At 38.7% G+C, this 17,896-nt stretch overlaps 1 protein-coding gene across 2 annotated transcripts in view; it reads left to right on the top strand.

Annotated features, from left to right (window-relative positions):
* Nucleotides 1–17,896, top strand: part of THBS2 (thrombospondin 2) — a 48,807-nt gene that overhangs the window by 8,885 nt on the left and 22,026 nt on the right. For both annotated transcript variants that reach the window (XM_007432945.3, XM_088143201.1), the window contains exons 5-13: nt 5,338–5,534; nt 7,130–7,273; nt 9,597–9,693; nt 11,711–11,881; nt 12,354–12,530; nt 13,406–13,579; nt 14,668–14,795; nt 14,927–15,079; nt 16,415–16,633. In XM_007432945.3, the coding sequence (XP_007433007.1) occupies nt 5,338–5,534; nt 7,130–7,273; nt 9,597–9,693; nt 11,711–11,881; nt 12,354–12,530; nt 13,406–13,579; nt 14,668–14,795; nt 14,927–15,079; nt 16,415–16,633 (1,460 nt within the window). The remainder of the gene's footprint in view (nt 1–5,337; nt 5,535–7,129; nt 7,274–9,596; nt 9,694–11,710; nt 11,882–12,353; nt 12,531–13,405; nt 13,580–14,667; nt 14,796–14,926; nt 15,080–16,414; nt 16,634–17,896) is intronic.

Below are 17,896 nucleotides of genomic sequence, written 5' to 3'. Positions count from 1 at the left end.
TCCTTTCCTTTCCTTTCCTTTCCTTTCCTTTCCTTTCCTTTCCTTTCCTTTCCTTTCCTTTCCTTCCCTTCCCTTCCCTTCCCTTCCCTTCCCTTCCCTTCCCTTCCCTTCCCTTCCCTGCTTTTGACTAAGTATAAAATACCTATTAGCTCAAATATTGCTGACCTTTTCTTCTTATTTTAGAAGTGTTCTTGACATTATGCATCTTAGGGTGTCTTGGAGAGATATTAAGAGGAAAGCTACTGTAATCAGAAGTTTAAAATGAGACATGCTCCAGTCTACCTTCATTCCTATTACCCTCTTTTCCTATATAGAAACACATTTATTATGTGCACAGGGTCAGAGGATGTTGAAAACAGAGGCCTGAGTCCCACATTAGGCTAAGCCAAAACATATTTTGATTATTTTTAGTTTCATGTATAATGCATAGTTAGCTAACTGTGGTTTATTCAACATGCCATGATTAAACAAATCATGAGCCCAGTCATAGACTACAAGGCCCACACAATGTCTTCATCAGGTGTGGGGGGGAGCAGTTTCTGAGCTAGATAAACCTTTCTGGAAAGAACATTTGGGTGCAATAATAACAACAATAACGTTGGCCCATCAGAGCTCATTGTTCATGTAGGCAGCAGGGAAACTTAAAGAAGGCTTTTGAAAAACCAATTTGCAATTGGGTTGGTTTCTAGAGACAAAGGCAGTCCAAACAATGTAGGAATAGCTTTAACAGCTTTTCAGTGCTTTTATGAAAAAGGAGAACTGTTCCCTGTATTCTGTGCTATAACCATTTAATTAACTATGTAAGTAGTGAAGTGGAGACCCAGTGTGGTATTGTGGTTAAGGTGCTAGGCTAGAAATCAGGAGACTGTGAGTTCTAGTCCTACCTTAGGCACAAAACCAGGTGGGTGACTTTGGGCCAGTCACTCTCTCTCAGCCCTAGGAAGAAGACAAGGGCAAACCACTTCCAAAAAACCTTGCCAAGAAAACTGTAGGGATTAGTCCAGGCAGTTGCCAGCAGTCAACACTGACTCAAAGACACACATACATAAAAGAGTAAACAATGCTTTTGATAATCATTCCATTAAAAAGCACATACTGTGGTACAGTTGCTTTTCCCCACCACTGCTTCTAGGAAGAAACAGTACAGGTGTGTGCATAATAGGCACGGTCTGAAATTTAAAATGGGAATGTGAAAATAAAGGAAGAAGAATAAAAAAGTTCTTACATTTATCATGCAAAGGAACAGGAGGAGGAGGAAGAAAAGGAGGGAGATCCAGATGAAATAAGAGAACAACAAATGTTGATTGCTCATTGCCACCAAATTTCCTTTTGAGTGATGGTTGATCACACACAACCTGAGCTCTACTGAGGTTTTTGCCACTACTCTTCCTCAAGTTAGGTTTGACTGCTGGTGACTTCATGGACCTATCTATATAATTTTCTTGACAAAAATACTGGTTTGCCATTGCAGTCCAAGAGGATGAAAAATCTGAGGCTGAAGGCAGAAGGCCTCTATGGGGCTAGCCATCCAAAAATAAAAATATATTTTTCCATAGTACTAAGTGGGATTGGGTAATCTCTGCCTTTCTAGATGTTGCTGGATTCCAATTGCTATCCACCAAAGCTAGTGTGTCAAGAAATCAGGGGCAAAAGCACTTGGAAAATCATAAACTATCATCCCATGTATGATAGAACTGACAAGTCAATTAAAGTTATTTTAAGATCAGTGTACATCTACTCAAAATGCAGTTAGTTGGCATGTAATCTAGGATCAAGCTGACATCTTTAAAAGTTTAGATTTTGTATTCAGTACCATTAAAACAAAATTGAATAAATATATGACATCCCATGAAGACATCTTTGGGATATATTTTTGCACTAGGAGCCAGAACGAAGAAGGATGGGATAACCTTATCTAGATACATATAAAACTCTTATTAGCAGTAACGTACCATTTAGAATTATCTTAAGCAAATGATCAGAAGGAGAGGGGAGGATCTGACTTGTCAGCAAAGACCAACCCAGATATTGTTTTTTGTTGGATGTCAACTGCCAACAGGATTTTTTTTTTTTCTGTTACTGTTTGGGCTGTCTGTAGATCCATTATGATGACTGCAACCTTAATATGCTTGGTCAAGATCCAGTTGAGGTTGGTTTCAAAGTCTCAAATTAATTACCCCCAAAATGTTGCATGTGGGTAGCCCATAAAACTTTTGGGTTTACATAGTAGGAAGACATCATTTTATTCCATCGAGCTGACACTTAAGCATATTCCACTTCATGCTAAATTTGTCCATTGTGCGGTGTTGCATTTTTAGGGTTTTCGGTCTGGAAACCGCCAAGTGATTTAAACTTCTCAGTACTGGAAGCAATTTATTATAGACTTTGGAAAAGCATTTTCTTAGCTGTTGTCACCATGATTAAATTGATTAGTTTCACTAGCAGTAATTTTTCCACTTCCAAACAGTTTTTCTTGACTGAAAGTTGTATTTCTGATTATTTACAGATCAATTATCTACTTTTTCTCCCATTTAGCTATGTTTACATAGTGCTATTATTTTATTTCCATTCTGGTATTCCTACTGATTTCCACTACTATAACTAAGCATAAAATGGTGATGTCAGTCTGTTGCCCTTTCTCTAGAGCAGTGTTTCTCAACCTTGGCAACTTTAAGATGTGTAGACTTCAACTCCCAGAATTCCCCATCCAGCCATGCTGGCTGGGGAATTCTGGGAACTGAAGTCCAGCATCTTAAAGTTGCCAAGATTGAGAAACACCACTCTAGAGTCACTGGTAATGCAATGAAGAAATATCAGTGGATTTCTGAACACTTTAAATAGCAACTTCTAGAGGCAGTACCCTTTCTCATTGCCTTGGTTCTTATAACTGCACTTTGCTTAAGGAAGATACTGTAAGAAGTCTGGATATGGGACATGGCTTAAAAGTTTATGAAATAAAAATAATTTAAAAATTCTGAAATAAGGATTCTAGGAATGCCGTTTTTATGTCTCTTTATGGGTGTGTAATGCTGAAATGTACTGGAATGTATGTGCTCCATCAGTGCTAAATATTGCCAGACTTTATTGTAGAATTTGACCACTCCAAAAAGTCAGTTTATACAGCAAGACACACTGAGCTTCCAAACGTGTTTCACAGGAAGTGATGATGCAGAGTACAGAAATAAAATTTTAGAAGGAGATGCAAGGGCAAGGAAACAGATTTCAACTAAATGCTTGAAGAAAAATTCTGGGGGGAGAGAGGATCTGGGAAAAATTCTGGGATGGATTGCACAGTGGATTGTTCTTCATGGAAGTCATGGGGATCACTGTCTCTTAGCCTTGATGGAAATGTGGCTACTTCTGAAGGCCATCTGCTGGGAGACTAGTGGACTTCCTTGTGCAATTGGTTGGCCACTGTGAGAACAGGCTGCTCAACCAGATGGGCCAGGGCACTGCTTATGCTCTTATGCTAGGGATATACCTGGTATGGGCCATGCTAACGATAGGAATACTATTGTTGCAAAAATTTGCATAGAGCAGAAGATTGGCTAGGTGACCACGAAGGCTGCTCCCAACTCTAAAATTTTGTGAGTCATTTAGAGAGCAAGCCTCTTCACTTGTAGTTCTCAAACTTATGCCAAGAATCTGGAGTTTAGGATATGTGCCTCTGAATTGATCTTTTTTTTTTTTTTTTTAAAGAACTGCATTTGTTCTTTCAGCAAAAGTGCTGCCAACAAGCATTGTGCCAGCATTAGGCATGCTCTGACAGAAATATGTTGTTTTTTGCCAACTCAGTTTAAAAAGAGAGTTGCCTATCCAAAGGGAGTGAAACTTACATTGAAATAATAGTAATGCTTAGGGAATCTTCGTTTCTTCAATTTTGGGGGAGGGGGGCGAAAATAGAGTTTAGAGGGTATTTCCTGGAAAATCCGTACAGTGCAATCCTAGTCTCTTTCTCTCAAGGTTAACCCCCTTTTTGTTCGTTGGGGATTTCAGTAAGTTTAACACTCCCACCCTCCAATCTTTTTTTTTTTGCCTCAAATGATCCAAAGAAGGCAGAGATCACTTAAGGCAAAATGTAGAAACAGATTTCTGTTCTCACAGTGGAACATCCTCATTTCAGCACCTCAAAATATGTTCCAGAGGGTTCTTCATCCCCTCTTCCCATCCATTTGATTTTCAGAGTGCCTAGGAAGCTGCAGGAAGAGAGGGAACAGTCCCCTTCTCCATCCCATTTACCTTCCATTCTCAGCCAAACCAGCTAGTCATGGTGTATGTGATGCCATCACAGTACTATCCCAGAGGAAAAGCAATGCCAAGGGTGAATGAAGGTCCTGATTTCCACATAACACTGCCCTCATTCTGAACTGGCAAAATAGGGCTGTGCAGTGCTTTGGATCTGATTCCAGAATGGACCTTTGGACTATGGAGAGGTCCATAACTTCTGGATAGAACATGAAAAGATTTTGGAATCAAATCCAGATCATTGTACTGCCATGGTAATTATGCCAAGTGCAAAAGAGGGACTGACTTTCCATATCACATAACTCTCATTGATGGTCTCATATTTGTGGTCTTTCTCTCTCTCTTTCTCTCTCTCTTCCAAGGGTGTCTGCAGGGTATAGTCAAAAAAGTCAAGATGGTGGCTGTGACCACACCCTGTGGACACCCCCTCCCTTCTTTTCACTATGAAAGGGGGTGCATTTGGTCAATGTGGAATTGTTTTCCTAAAGCCGCATGCCAATTACTACTCACCTTTGTTCAGCCATCTTCAGTGATGGTAAGAAGTGTCTCCAATAATTGACAACATTCTAAGTTTGTTCAAGCAATTTGTTTGGACCTTTAAAAGTCCTTGAAAAGGATGATTACAGTGCCTTTAATGACTATGCCTTAACATTCCTATTATATAGTCATTTCTCAAGGGAGGTGATCAAGACCCAAACATTTCTTTTAGCTACATTACTTTTTTGGCTTCATTTTTAACATAAATGTCAGGAACCAGAATGTTGAAAAGACTTCAGGAGTTATTTCAGAAGGGCAGTGTTGTATATGATACATGTTATGACTGTAAATGAATTGCCCAAGTTTCACTTCTGAGATTGGAGAGGATACTTTTTTAGATTTAGGATCTAAACTGTGAAAAGGAATAACTATAATTGAAAAGAGCTGGTATTCAACCTTTTTTCTCCTGGGATATAATTTGGATTGAACCTGTTCCAGAAGAGATCCTCTTGCAGTCCACCTAGTGCACCGATGTATAATTTGAGCCAAAGGTTATAATCAGTGGAAAACGGTTGCATATACATAGTGAGTCTCACTTTGTTTCTATCCTTGCAGCTGAGGTGAACACTATCAGCGAGAACACAGAGATCCTCCGCCTCAGTCCTTCAGTTGTGACAGAGTATGTGGGAGAAAACACAGAGAAGAAAGCAGAATTCTGTGACCGCTCTTGTGAAGAGCTTGGGTCTATGTTTACCGAACTCACCGGACTACGAGTTGTTATCAACAGCTTGACTGAAAAATTAAAAAGTGTGGTAGGTATCTCCAGTCATTCCTGTTCTAAGGGGTTTCCAGCCTTGGGTTCCCAGGATATAGTTGGATTACATTGGCTATCATTTCCAGCAATGGATGATGGAAATTCTAGCCTAACTTCTGGGTTCACATGACTAAAAACCTTTCAGCTGTTATGAAGGTGCCCTCTCTCTCTCTCTCTCTCTCTCTCTCACACACACACACACACACACTCACTCACACACATTTATTTATTTGTTTGTTTGCTTGCTTATTTATTTATTTAAGGGAAAAAACATTGATTACTATCACTGGGACTATCCTCAGCCTTTTGCTTGAGGTTCTACTAGGCATTCATAATTAGTTTCCCAAAGCACAATTTTTTTCATATCCTTAACCCAGAATACATAAAGCCTAAAAAGTCCCTCCTTGCTGATTCTAAGGCATGGGCTATGTAACATCATGTAAAATGAATGCACTATGCTTTTCAAAGTAGGTTGGTTCCAAGCTTAGTGATACTTGAATTCAATTCACTGAAATCAATAGAATAACTTAGTCCACAATTTTCTATGAGTTTAGTAAGGTCTAAATTAAGTAGCCAAAATACCCATACTGAACTGAGCTAACATTAGGGTGGCTGAATTGGGTGTTTGTGTGTGTGTGTGAGTGTGTGTGTGTAGTGAGGGGTGGGGGGCAGGGTAGAAGGATAATTAGAAGGGGGTTCTCACTGGATTTAGAATATTGGAAATGACTTTGAACTTTTTTCTCACTTTTGCCTGGCCCTGCTGGATTTTGGTGAGATGCAGCTCAGTTTCTCTGTGCCTTGATCTTTATCAGCTCCTTTTTTGACTCTTGGCCTATTTCTCTGCGTCTTTTGGCATATATATTGGAATCAGGTTGTAGAAAGATATTTCAACTGGCAAACTTATGCCAGTTCCAAAATGCTTCAATTTTTTTAGTTACGATTGTAACCAGCTCTCTTCTAGTAATCAAGTTCACATGTTTTTATTTGGTTGCTTGGTTGCTTGTTAGATTTATTTCTGCTTGTCCTCCAGCATCAGAAGCTGGCTTGTGTGGGGCTCTCCCTTAATTTTATTTCTATAGTAGCAACCCTTTGAGGTAGGTTGGGTTGAGAGACAATGACTGGCCTCAGGTCACCCAGTGTGTTTCTGTGGCTGAGGGTGGACTCCCATTGGGACCTCCCTCGTCCTGTTCCAGGAGCTGAACTGCCACACCTTGCTGGCTCTCAGCACACATTTGAAATAGATCTGAAGTGGTCTAATATGTGCTACAAGAGTGGAATCCAGTTTTGAAAAAGTTCTACTGGAGGAATAGTCTTTCCACAGAATGTATTGCAATCTGCATATGCTTGACAAGCATGAATTGTAACATTAGTTGAAATTTGTGCCCAAAGAAAGAACATGGCAATTGAATTGTTTGCTTCTTTTTTGGCTGATGCATTAGCTGGGTAAAAATAAGTACCCCTTATTTTTAATACTCCTTATTTTTAATACTCCTTTCAAAGTATTCTGAGTTTCTAAACTAACAGCAGGTAGAGTTTCACATTTGCTTGTTCATGGTATATTAACCTGTAATGATTCATCTGTTTTTTGTACAGTCAGAGGTGAATGACATAATTGTATCAGAGTTGCTTGGCCCCAACAAAGCACTCAAGAACCAGTCAGCTTGCTGGCAAGATGGCCGTGAATTTGCAAATAACTCACACTGGGTTGTGGACAGCTGTACAAAATGTAACTGCCAGGTAAGCCTTTTAAGACTATCTTTTCATGCTGTACATCAGTGTTTCTCAACCTTGGCAATTTTAAGACGTGTGGACTTAAACTCCCAGAATTCCCCAGCCAGCATGACAAGGGGAATCTTAAAGTTGACAAGGTTGAGAAACACTGCTATACGCTGTTCCCTTATCCCAATGATGTTGTGATGTTTTTATTATTATTTATTATTTTATTATTTATTTATTGGATTTCTCTCCCGCCCATCTCCCCTGCAATAGGGGACTCTATTTTAAAGTCTGCATCAATATCCAGGATGAATGGAAAAATGCCAATGGACTGTCTTAATAAGCTTCCATTTCTGTTGCTTATAAAGATTGGATTTTGGTCTGGACTGTTATTTCCATGCACAAGCAAAGGAATGTAAAAGGAATGACAAAGAATTGGATTGATGCATTTAAAAAAAAATAAGACAAATCATTCCAATGCACTGTGTAGGATCTTGAAGGATAAGTGCTGATTTTAAATATAGTCAGGAATTCTAAGTATGCTAACTGTGTCTAAATCCTATTGCGAAGATTGTGGCAGGTTCGAAATTCGATGTTTAGCTGACATGGTGATAGGTTGTTATTTCAAACCTTAATCAGATGCTAAGCTACCACAAGCAGGAATTTATTTGTGGGACTATCTCTCTCCGATTCTTCCTGCCCATCCCATTAGATCCAGCAGAAGGTGCATGCTGTGGGTCTCATAGAGAGCCTTTTCTGTTGTTGCACCTGCCCTGTGGAACATCATCCACCTGGAGGTCAGATTGGCCCCAACCAATGGCTGTGTTCCTGGGCTTGGGGTTGGGTTATTGCCCATGAGATGGTTATGCTAATCAAAGTTTGATTTTTTTTTTAATTGGCTGCTGGTTATGTATTTTATTTTCATTGTTGGTTGTGCTTTTAATTGGTTAGCCACCCAGAGTCACCATGGTGAGATGAGTGGTCATGAAAATTGAATTAAACAAACAAACAAGTAGGCATTTATGACAGGGAATAAAATGTCCAATTATAAAATGGCAATCAGTTGATGTGCAAGTCTTTGGAGGAATAAATCCAATAGTTACCAGTCTTGTGCCACTGGAATTGCATAGCATCTTAAGTTTGGTATGTTGAGATAAGCCAGGCAGGGTTCTTCCCTGTTAGACTGTTTTCCTTTACATGGAAATCATTTAGGATGGGAACTTTCATGGTGAAGGCCATCTTCTAATTCTGCTTATACTCTTCACCTTTCAATAGCCAGGCTCATCCATCTTTCTGCAGCATCCTCATGCTACAGAAGTGATGTAATCTGGTATCATCAACTTAAATGCCTCTTTATATCTGGGCCAAGCACTGTCATTGATGAAACACTCCAGAAGTTAGTTTTACCTGTGGCACCAAACTAGTGGACATAAAACTAGACTCCATTGCCCTGAAGGCTCCAAAGTGATGATGAAGGCGCAGCCTTTTGCCTCTTTCTATATGAACTTCTTGTGGTGGGCAAGCTGTGAGATGAAGCTCCAGTTTTGTTTGCCATCTTCAGTGACCTAATGTGCAACAGGGTCTTCACTTGTAGAACATCCACTATGGAAAATGATACTTTGGGAGCTGTTGGGAAAATGAGTGTGTACATTTGGAGCAAAAGGCATGGAAACCTGAGAGTTTGCAGCTGGGTCCTGCATCTCTTCTTCCAGAGATATTGACAATAGTAAAAAGTCTCCCTAACATGCTGGAGAACCATTGTAAAAAAGAAAAAAGGTGAAATCATTGTTCTCTTTTACTGTCAGGAAAGGGACAGTTGTTGACATGAGTGTCTCTAGTGGGGAGGTGTCAGAAAAAGCAAGATGGTAGATGGAATGGAAGCACTACCCCTTTTATATGTCTGTTGATAGGTCACACATGTACAAAAGGGGTAGGGTTTGCATCATGATGGCTGTATCTTGCTATCTTGACATTTTTACCCCTACTCTCACCCCTCATGGATGTTGCCGGAGCAACTAAGCAACCAAGATTGTGACTGAGAGAATAGGTATAACAGAAGGACTGGGATTATCCAGAACTCATCTTGACCAAGGTGATTCATCTCTTAGAGCTCCATGAGTTCTTCTGAATGACATTGCCTCATTGGAGATTTGTGTGCTGCTGCTTGAAAATAGCAAATGCTATTTGTATATCATTTGGTATACCTTTATTATCAAAAAGAAAATCAGCTTACCCAATTCAGTTCCAATGATTTGTATGTTTCTAGTTTTTTTTTTTTAAAGAAAATCATTTAGTTGACTTCATTTCTGCATCATAGCTTGATTTTGTTTTTCTTTGCATGTAGAACTCTAAAACAGTGTGCAATAAAATCACATGCCCACCTGTGCATTGTGTCAGTCCAACTTTTATTGATGGCGACTGCTGCCCTGTCTGCTCTCGTAGTAAGTATGCTATATTTTTTGAAATCGTATGCTGGGCCTCTCACCAGTGTATTCAAATAAGCCAAAAACACCAGTTCAGTAACCAAATAATAAATGTGGTCACACAAGGAAATGAGTGCAGAATGATATAAAATGCAAATCCCCAAATGAAGAACAAGGATCCTTGCTGATACTCTTGCTGGCTTACTTCCCCCCAAGAAATCACAGTAGCCTCAAATTTCTGAGAGTTTACAGCTGGCTCCCATGTCTCTTCTTCCAAAGAGATTGACAGCAGTAGAAAGAAAAACTCTTCCCAAATTTATAGGCACTGGCTGCTTGTGTTGATCTCCCTGCACCATGGATTATATTGTTTACTAGGTAGAATTTAATGGTAAATGAGTAATTAAGAATGTCAGTTTGGTGGATAAGCAAACTTCATTTAACAGAATGCACAAGAAGTACTTTCTGTTCTCATGAAATTATTAACCAGTATGTATAAATCATATATAATTTAAGACTAGAAATGATGAACCCTGTGCTTTATTAGAATACTTTATTTTAATAACCAGTTGTTCAGCTAAATAGGTAATGCGCTTTGCTCACGTCTTCCTTGATTTCATCTGGGTGAACTTAACCAGTTAGAGTTCTGCTGATCCTTCACCAGTATGGACTCCTATATCCTGAGCTTATAGGATGCCACCAATAGGAGCACAATTGAGTGTTTAGTGCATTGCAGATTTTTGATAGATTTTACAGACTTGGTATACATCTGTTTTTAAGATTACAAGGAATTCAGACTCTGCAGCCTTTGATCTGGGCCAGTACTGCTTTGCTTGTGCTCTAAAGTTGTCATCTTTGCTGTCACACAGCAAATTCAAAGAAGGCTGCAGGGTGGTTAAGCTTGTATATTAGGTATCTCATTTACTATTTTTTCCTTGTCCTCAAAGGTGTTGATTGTTTATCCCCATTCTGGTTCACCTGCAGCAAATCCTGGTCAGAAACAAATCAGTCAGTACTGTAAAGTTCAAAAGCCAGTGGACACAGCCTTGCTTGTCTCCTAACAGTTGAGGTTCTTACAGCTTTGTTTCTTTGCACATTAGCTTGTGCAGAAGAGAAATGTCACTTTCTATGCCTCTTTTACAGCCTAAAAGAGGTTGGGCTGCTGGTGGTGCTAACTGTGCTTCCTGAATCAGCACTACATATTTTGTCAGCAATACATGAGTTATTACTACTTTCCCCTCTTTGACCTCTTCATATCCCCAGCGTATTTTCCTTTCGCTGTGAAAAGGCTCTTAAGAAGCAGGACAGAGTCAGGAATATGACATCAAAAGGAAACGCAACAAGGCTGCTCACTTCGAGGAGGATGACCATCACAGGTGTCCGCAAGGGCGTGCAAGGATCAAAATGTGTCATGACATCACAGTGCAAACTCCACCCCTTGCATACGTGTATGCAGCACTATGGTGCACATACATAAGGCAGAGGTTGTGGCATGACATCGCAACGCGTATTTTGTCATGTTGGCATCATTGTGGTTAGGAATGGATGTCTGTGGCTATTTTTGCTGTTGGTTCAATTAAACCCTGCAATTTGAAATGGTATAGTCTTCATACAGGAACTTCATATTGGGACTTAGTAGGGGAGTTGTTTATTTGAAAATTCCTCCATGTGAAATGCATATTCTAATTCAAAATCAAAACAAAGGGATGTTTTGGAAACTATCCTCTTAGATAGGGGATACTTTTTGCTTTCTCAGAACAGATCTTTACAAAGGCCACTTAAAAAAACAATAACAATCTCTATCTACCTAGAACTACATAGAGATGGACTAAAATACCCCAATTGATATACAATAATAACCATGTGTGATTGGGCTTTGGGTTGCATACCATCTTGGAAATTTAACACTTTATAGAACTTTGGATCTCTTATCCTTCTGACTGTTTGGATCCCATCTGTAAATTTTGGCAGGCTGATATTTGTACATACTTAACCAGACAGAGTATTTAAGTCTATCTATGGTTCTCCTGATTTGCAGCTGATGATCAGGAAGAAGGCTGGTCTCCATGGTCGGAGTGGACAGAATGCTCAGTCACATGTGGATCTGGAACCCAGCAGCGAGGAAGGTCATGTGATGTCACCAGCAACACTTGTCGAGGCCCATCCATTCAGACCAGGACCTGCTCCCTTGGCAAATGTGACAATCGCAGTGAGTGTTATAACACATTATTTTACTTTGCATCCAATACAAGGACAATAAATCTGGAATTAATCTTAAAGGGAAAAAAATGTACTCAGGTTAAAGATGAGGTGGTATCATGAGTTTCATCGCTTGTTAAGATATGGTCAGTTCTAAATAGCTTTATAGTTATCATATTTTTCCCCAAGAGGCCAGTGGCAATTGTATGGTGAAGATATAGTTCTGTCTGGCCCACACGAAGTGTTTATAGTGCAAATCTTGCCCTGCTGAGTTTTGTTCATTGAAGCAGCACATTTTGATTGTGTGCCATTCATTGATACGGTTAGAGGTCTGAATAAGAGGTAATTGGAACAGTCAGAAATATTTGAATTATAAATCAAGTGAGATCTACATACTCAGGGGTAAATGGAAATTTCCATTTGATCCTCTGAGGTTGCAGATGCAAGCTCTTCATTTTTTTTTTTTCCTTTCTCTTGACCAGTACGTCAAGATGGTGGTTGGAGTCACTGGTCTCCTTGGTCTTCCTGTTCTGTGACTTGTGGAGTAGGCAATATCACTCGCATACGACTCTGCAATTCCCCCATCCCACAGCTGGGTGGGAAAGGCTGCAAAGGAGGTGGACGTGAAACTAAAGAATGTGAAAGAGACCCATGTCCAAGTGAGTTTGTTGATTTGAATCTGTCTTGTGATAGGGCTGTAACCTAGATATGCATGAAAAGCATGGACTACAAAAAAACCTTCCTTGAGTATTATGAAAGAGTTCAAATTCTACATGCTCTACAGTGGAAAGCATCTTCTATGATAGAAAGTCTTCATGTGATTTAGAATCTGGATTTACCGGAGTCCCCAATTGCATAGAAGGCTTCCACAGATAAAACAGGCTTTTTTCCTGAAGTATCATTTCCAGGGTATCAGAGCTAGCAAATTCATTCTTGTGTATCATCCTTGCCTTTTTTAGGTTCATGTGGAAGTCTGAAAAAGAAAGAGCTGCTTTAATGAATAGCAGAGAGGTACTGGGCTAATGTGAGGTCCAGCACATGTTTTCTGTACCACTTTTGAAGAGGGTATAGTTCTAGCATCCAGTGTTATAGAAACTTATTGCAGTAATAATAACATAAACAAACAATAATCAGAGATAAATTTTGAAAACATCTCAGTGCCCTCTAGCATGACTCATTTAAGTTGCTTTAATAGAAAATGTGCATTTTTTTCTCGATTGCGTTTTTCTTCTGGAATACCATTAAAGCTGTAGGCGTTTTAAGTAGTTACATTGTCTGCAGAGACCTGCACCAGATGCAATCCATAATCACTTTCTCCATTGTGAGTAAGTGAATTATGGTGCAATGTTAGTGAATTCTTTTGAGTGTGCAAATTTATTTTTGGAATATTGACAAGGCAAAAAAGAAGCTTGGTGTTAATCATACTAATGAAATGACCGGTTAAAATATATGTGGTTACTGCAATCCCTTTTTGATTGAGTTTTATTTTGTTTTGTTGCTTGTGCTAAAATCTTGCTTTAAAATCTTCTTCCAGTCAATGGTCGATGGGGTCTTTGGTCTCCGTGGTCTGCATGCACAGTTTCCTGTGGTGGAGGCATTCGTGAGAGATCTCGTCTCTGCAATAGTCCAGCACCTCAGTATGGTGGAATGGCGTGTGCAGGAGATGTCATTCAACGTGATATGTGCAACAAACAGGATTGTCCAATAGGTGAATATGGAATACACTGGAAGGTCACATATATCTAAGTGAGATATTTGGAGGAATCATCGTCTTTGGTACAGGAGCTGATTTACATATAGAAGGCACCAGATTCTAAATGATTCCCCTCATGTTGTATATGCAGTGTCTAACATTGCTGCCCTAGGCCTTCGTGGAACAAGAAAATCTGAATAATCGGTGAACTGTTCATACAGCTTTATTGAACTAACTAGGAAACATCTTCTCTGAAAGTGAGACTACATCAGTAGAAAACTATAAAAAATGAGAGTAAAACCATTTAAATTAAAAATTTCAGTATATTTAATTAGATTTTGTCAGATTGGCTGAGGCTGGCATATTTGTAGACCAAATCAAGTACATAATACCAAATTTTAAATTATTAATTGACAGGTGTTTTTTTAAATAAGCAATAACATCTTGAGATTTATAATGTCATTGGCTCATTTGAACTAAAGGGGCACTTTGATCCCCTTTTAATGCAGCCTACTATTTGCAATTATTTATAAATCCTAAAGGGAAATAAAAGAAGAGGCCAAATTGTTATTTTATTCCATTTTTCTTCTGCCTCATCCAGGCAAGAAGACCAGCTTAGGATGGAATCTAATCTAATTGAATTTCCAGATTCAAAATAGTTGAGCTTGGTACAGCTGTTCTGACTTTAGTGAAAGTATTCCACAACTATCCTGACCACCCCAGAAATGTTCTGAGCTTGAATCAGCCCCCTTTCCAGCTTAAAACATCTGTTTTGACTTCTAGAATGTTTGGAACAGTATCCACACACTTCCTGCAAGGTCAGGACAACCTTTTATTGAACTCAAAATATTTCAAATTTAAAACATTTTTCACACCTCTCATAGAATCGATACTGTGGATAATATATAATGCAAGAGGATTTTCTTATTCATCTGCCCAAAGGGATTTTCTTTATTCATCTGTTTCAACAGATTAGAGGATATTCTGTAAGAGGCTTTGAAGATACATAAGGTATTGCAGAGAGGATGGGAAGCTGCTTCTTCAGAAGGATGCCTTTTGGATTAGTCCTGTCATAGCAATGCTCTTTTATTATATTTTGACAGATGGCTGTTTATCAAATCCTTGCTTTCCTGGAGCAGAATGCAACAGCTATCCTGATGGCTCATGGTCCTGTGGAGCATGTCCTGCTGGTTATCTTGGAAATGGAACATTCTGTGAGGACCTTGATGAGGTAGATGAGTTTCAGTGTGCGTGAGTTACTTCGATTCCACCTAGAGAAAACAGGTTTTCATTATTGTTATTTGAAGTATCTGATAAAAAAACTCACTACTTTTTTTTGCACTTTTTTTCCCCCTGGGGCAGTGTGCTGTAGTGCCAGATGTTTGCTTTAAGTTAAATCAGAACCATCGATGTGTAAACACCAACCCAGGATTCCACTGCTTACCATGCCCTCCACGCTACAAAGGAACGCAACCATATGGGGTGGGCCTAGAGGCTGCCAGGACAGAAAAACAAGTAAGTGCCAGAAGAGAGGGGAGATGTATTCATTGTAGAAGTCTTGTTGTTTTAGAAAAGAATTAGAAGAATAGATTTGAAAAAGGGAACATTCAAAACCAACCCAGATGTTGACAAGTTAGCCACAAAATCATGTCTTCATATAGAAAGGATGTATTTAAACATTCAGACATATAAGTAGATTAAAGCAATGTTTCTCAACCTCAGCAACTTTTAAGATGTGTGGACATCAAGAATTCTGATATATAAATTTGCTAAGGCTGAGAAATGCTGGATTAAAGGAAAATGTTTCCCTTGGGTCAAGCTTGGTTTCTGGTACCTGCATGAACCTATCCATGACAACATCAAAAGGGAGAGGAGAAATAGCAGTGTCTAATTGACTAAGTGAAAATTTAGAGCCTCTGTTTCTCACAATTAGAGTATACATAATGCATTTTTGTCAAGAACTGCCCCCTCCCCCAAAATACCAAGGTCCATTTCATGAAGCTGCTCGACATGGCTAGATACTTTTCTGAAAGATCTCAGTTTGGAAAAAATCTTGATATAACAAATGTGAGAAGAAGGCAAGGTGAGAACTTACATTTTCTAAAGAGCCATATTTTTTCAGATTTTTGTTACCTTGGATTTTATTCAGTCATCCATTTCCAACTGATATGGTTTATGGATTCTAAATGTAAGACTAATATTAAAAGTATTACATTGAAGTTATAATGTAAGCCAATAGCAAAACAAAAACAGCAGCTGTGACTTATTAGAAGGAAATTGCAGTTCCTTAGCTATTTCTATAGGTTTTTTTAAAAAAGGAATTTATTTATTGGTTGCCTGCTAAAAAAGTGGTCTTTGTCACCATCAGTTCTGGTGACTTCATGGACATGCCTAGGCAATATTCTTGGCCACAGCATGGAAGTAGCTTGCTGTTGCCTCCTTCCAGAATTCCTTTGTTTTTTTCTTCATCTTCCTGAAATTACAAAGGAAATGGATGGGGCTGAATGTTCTTGCCTCACAGTAAATTTTATTTTGTTTAATTACATCCAGAAGCCTGCAGATGTGAGAGATAAATTTGTGAAGGAATATGTCATTCGACTTAAGGCTATGCTTTAGTTAAAGAGAGGCTTATTCATAATTGCTACATTGACAGCAGTGCTTAACTTACTAGCTCAGCAAACAAATGTTGCTTGGGTCTTTGGCCAAGTTTTTAATGAAAGGTTGTTACATCTGGATCCAGCTACGGAACATGTGCTCAAGGCTCAACAATTAATGGGAAATTAAAATGTCTTGTTTCTTTGTTGTTCTGATGTTTTGGGTGCCTTATTTGCATAATGATCTGCTTTTCAGGTATGTGAACCTTCCAACCCTTGCAAAGATAAAACTCACAGTTGCCACAGTTCAGCTGAGTGCATCTATCTCGGGCATTTCACCGACCCTGTGTACAAGTGTGAATGTAGGACAGGCTATGCTGGTGACGGATTCATCTGTGGGGAAGATTCAGACCTGGATGGATGGCCCAATAGTAACCTGGTCTGTGCTGCCAATGCTACTTATCACTGCACAAAGGTAAAGTATATGAAGGAGAAAGGTCCTAAACATCTAAACTGAAAATAGGGTGGGTTTTTTTAATAGTCTTCCACAAGGCTGGCTTTATCATGGTGACTACCTATATAGTGATACGATGAGCAGCAAAAGGTTAGGAGTCAGAGCTGAATATATTACACAGATGATGAAGGTAGTTTGTTCTTCTGAGATGTGATGAAAGTCACATCTGTCACACTGACAGCACCGAAGTTATCATTTCAGTCCAATTTCAATTATCATTTCAGTCCAATTCTGAATCTGGAATAATAGCAGGCATGACAATGTGGAAATTATTCCTCTTTTATAATTTGTTAGGCCACTGTAGTTAGAAAGAACATAAATGATATATTTCTCTAATCTACCTATCATTTTAACATATAAGTCTTCCATGTTTTTTCTTTTCCTGTCTTGTGGCCTGTACTAATTATATTCCTGTGATGATTCACCTCAAAAGAGATGAACAGATAGATGGGAGAGAATAGCTAAGACCAAATTTATTAGAAATCCTAGACTTCTGGGGATGAAAGTTGAGTGAATGCAAATGTAAGTTTATTGCAAAGTACAATGGTGGTGTTTTTCCAACAAGGCATATTAATTTCATCCCAAAATAGGTCACTGTCAATTAATTTTCTTAACAAGTCAGCCAAATATATACCACACAGAAAAAATATGTAGTAAGTATAACTTTTACTAAAGCAAAATAGTCAAATGCAATAGAATGGCAAGGTATAGTATAACCCAATATCAAGTGAATTGAAATTACATTCTCTAAAAACATAGGAGTACTCTATAACCTTGAAACAATATTAGTGAGTTTTTTTTAAATTGAGAATTCAAATTTAGTTTCATTTGCAATTTCTTCTGTTATTAAGACTTTAGAAATCTATTTCCCAAATATACAAATTTACAAGCAATATTTGAACCAACACAACATTTGGAGAACTGCACAGCCCAAAATGTAATTGTGCTGCAGGCTGAATATTAATTTGGAAGGGAGAAAAAAATCAGTGAATAAAAACATAATTGTCTATTTTCCTTAACTGAAATATACTCAGGTCCTTATTGTTCTACTTGCTGTACCTTACTTAAAGTTGATTGGCTAATGGAATGTTTGTAATCTGAAAATTGAATGTGACTGTTTAAGATTGTGGAATGAATGTATTTCTATCCTTTAAGGACAAAGAAGCAATATTCGATTTTCACTTGACTTCACAGTTCAGTTATCGTATCCATCTGTACTTACAG

Source organism: Python bivittatus, unplaced genomic scaffold, assembly GCF_059951505.1.
Source record: "Python bivittatus isolate LINGU-HERP-01145 unplaced genomic scaffold, Pbiv_v1 ctg000020_np1212, whole genome shotgun sequence".
Taxonomy (NCBI): Eukaryota; Metazoa; Chordata; class Lepidosauria; order Squamata; family Pythonidae; genus Python; species Python bivittatus.
This window is presented reverse-complemented; position numbering and strand designations above follow the sequence as displayed.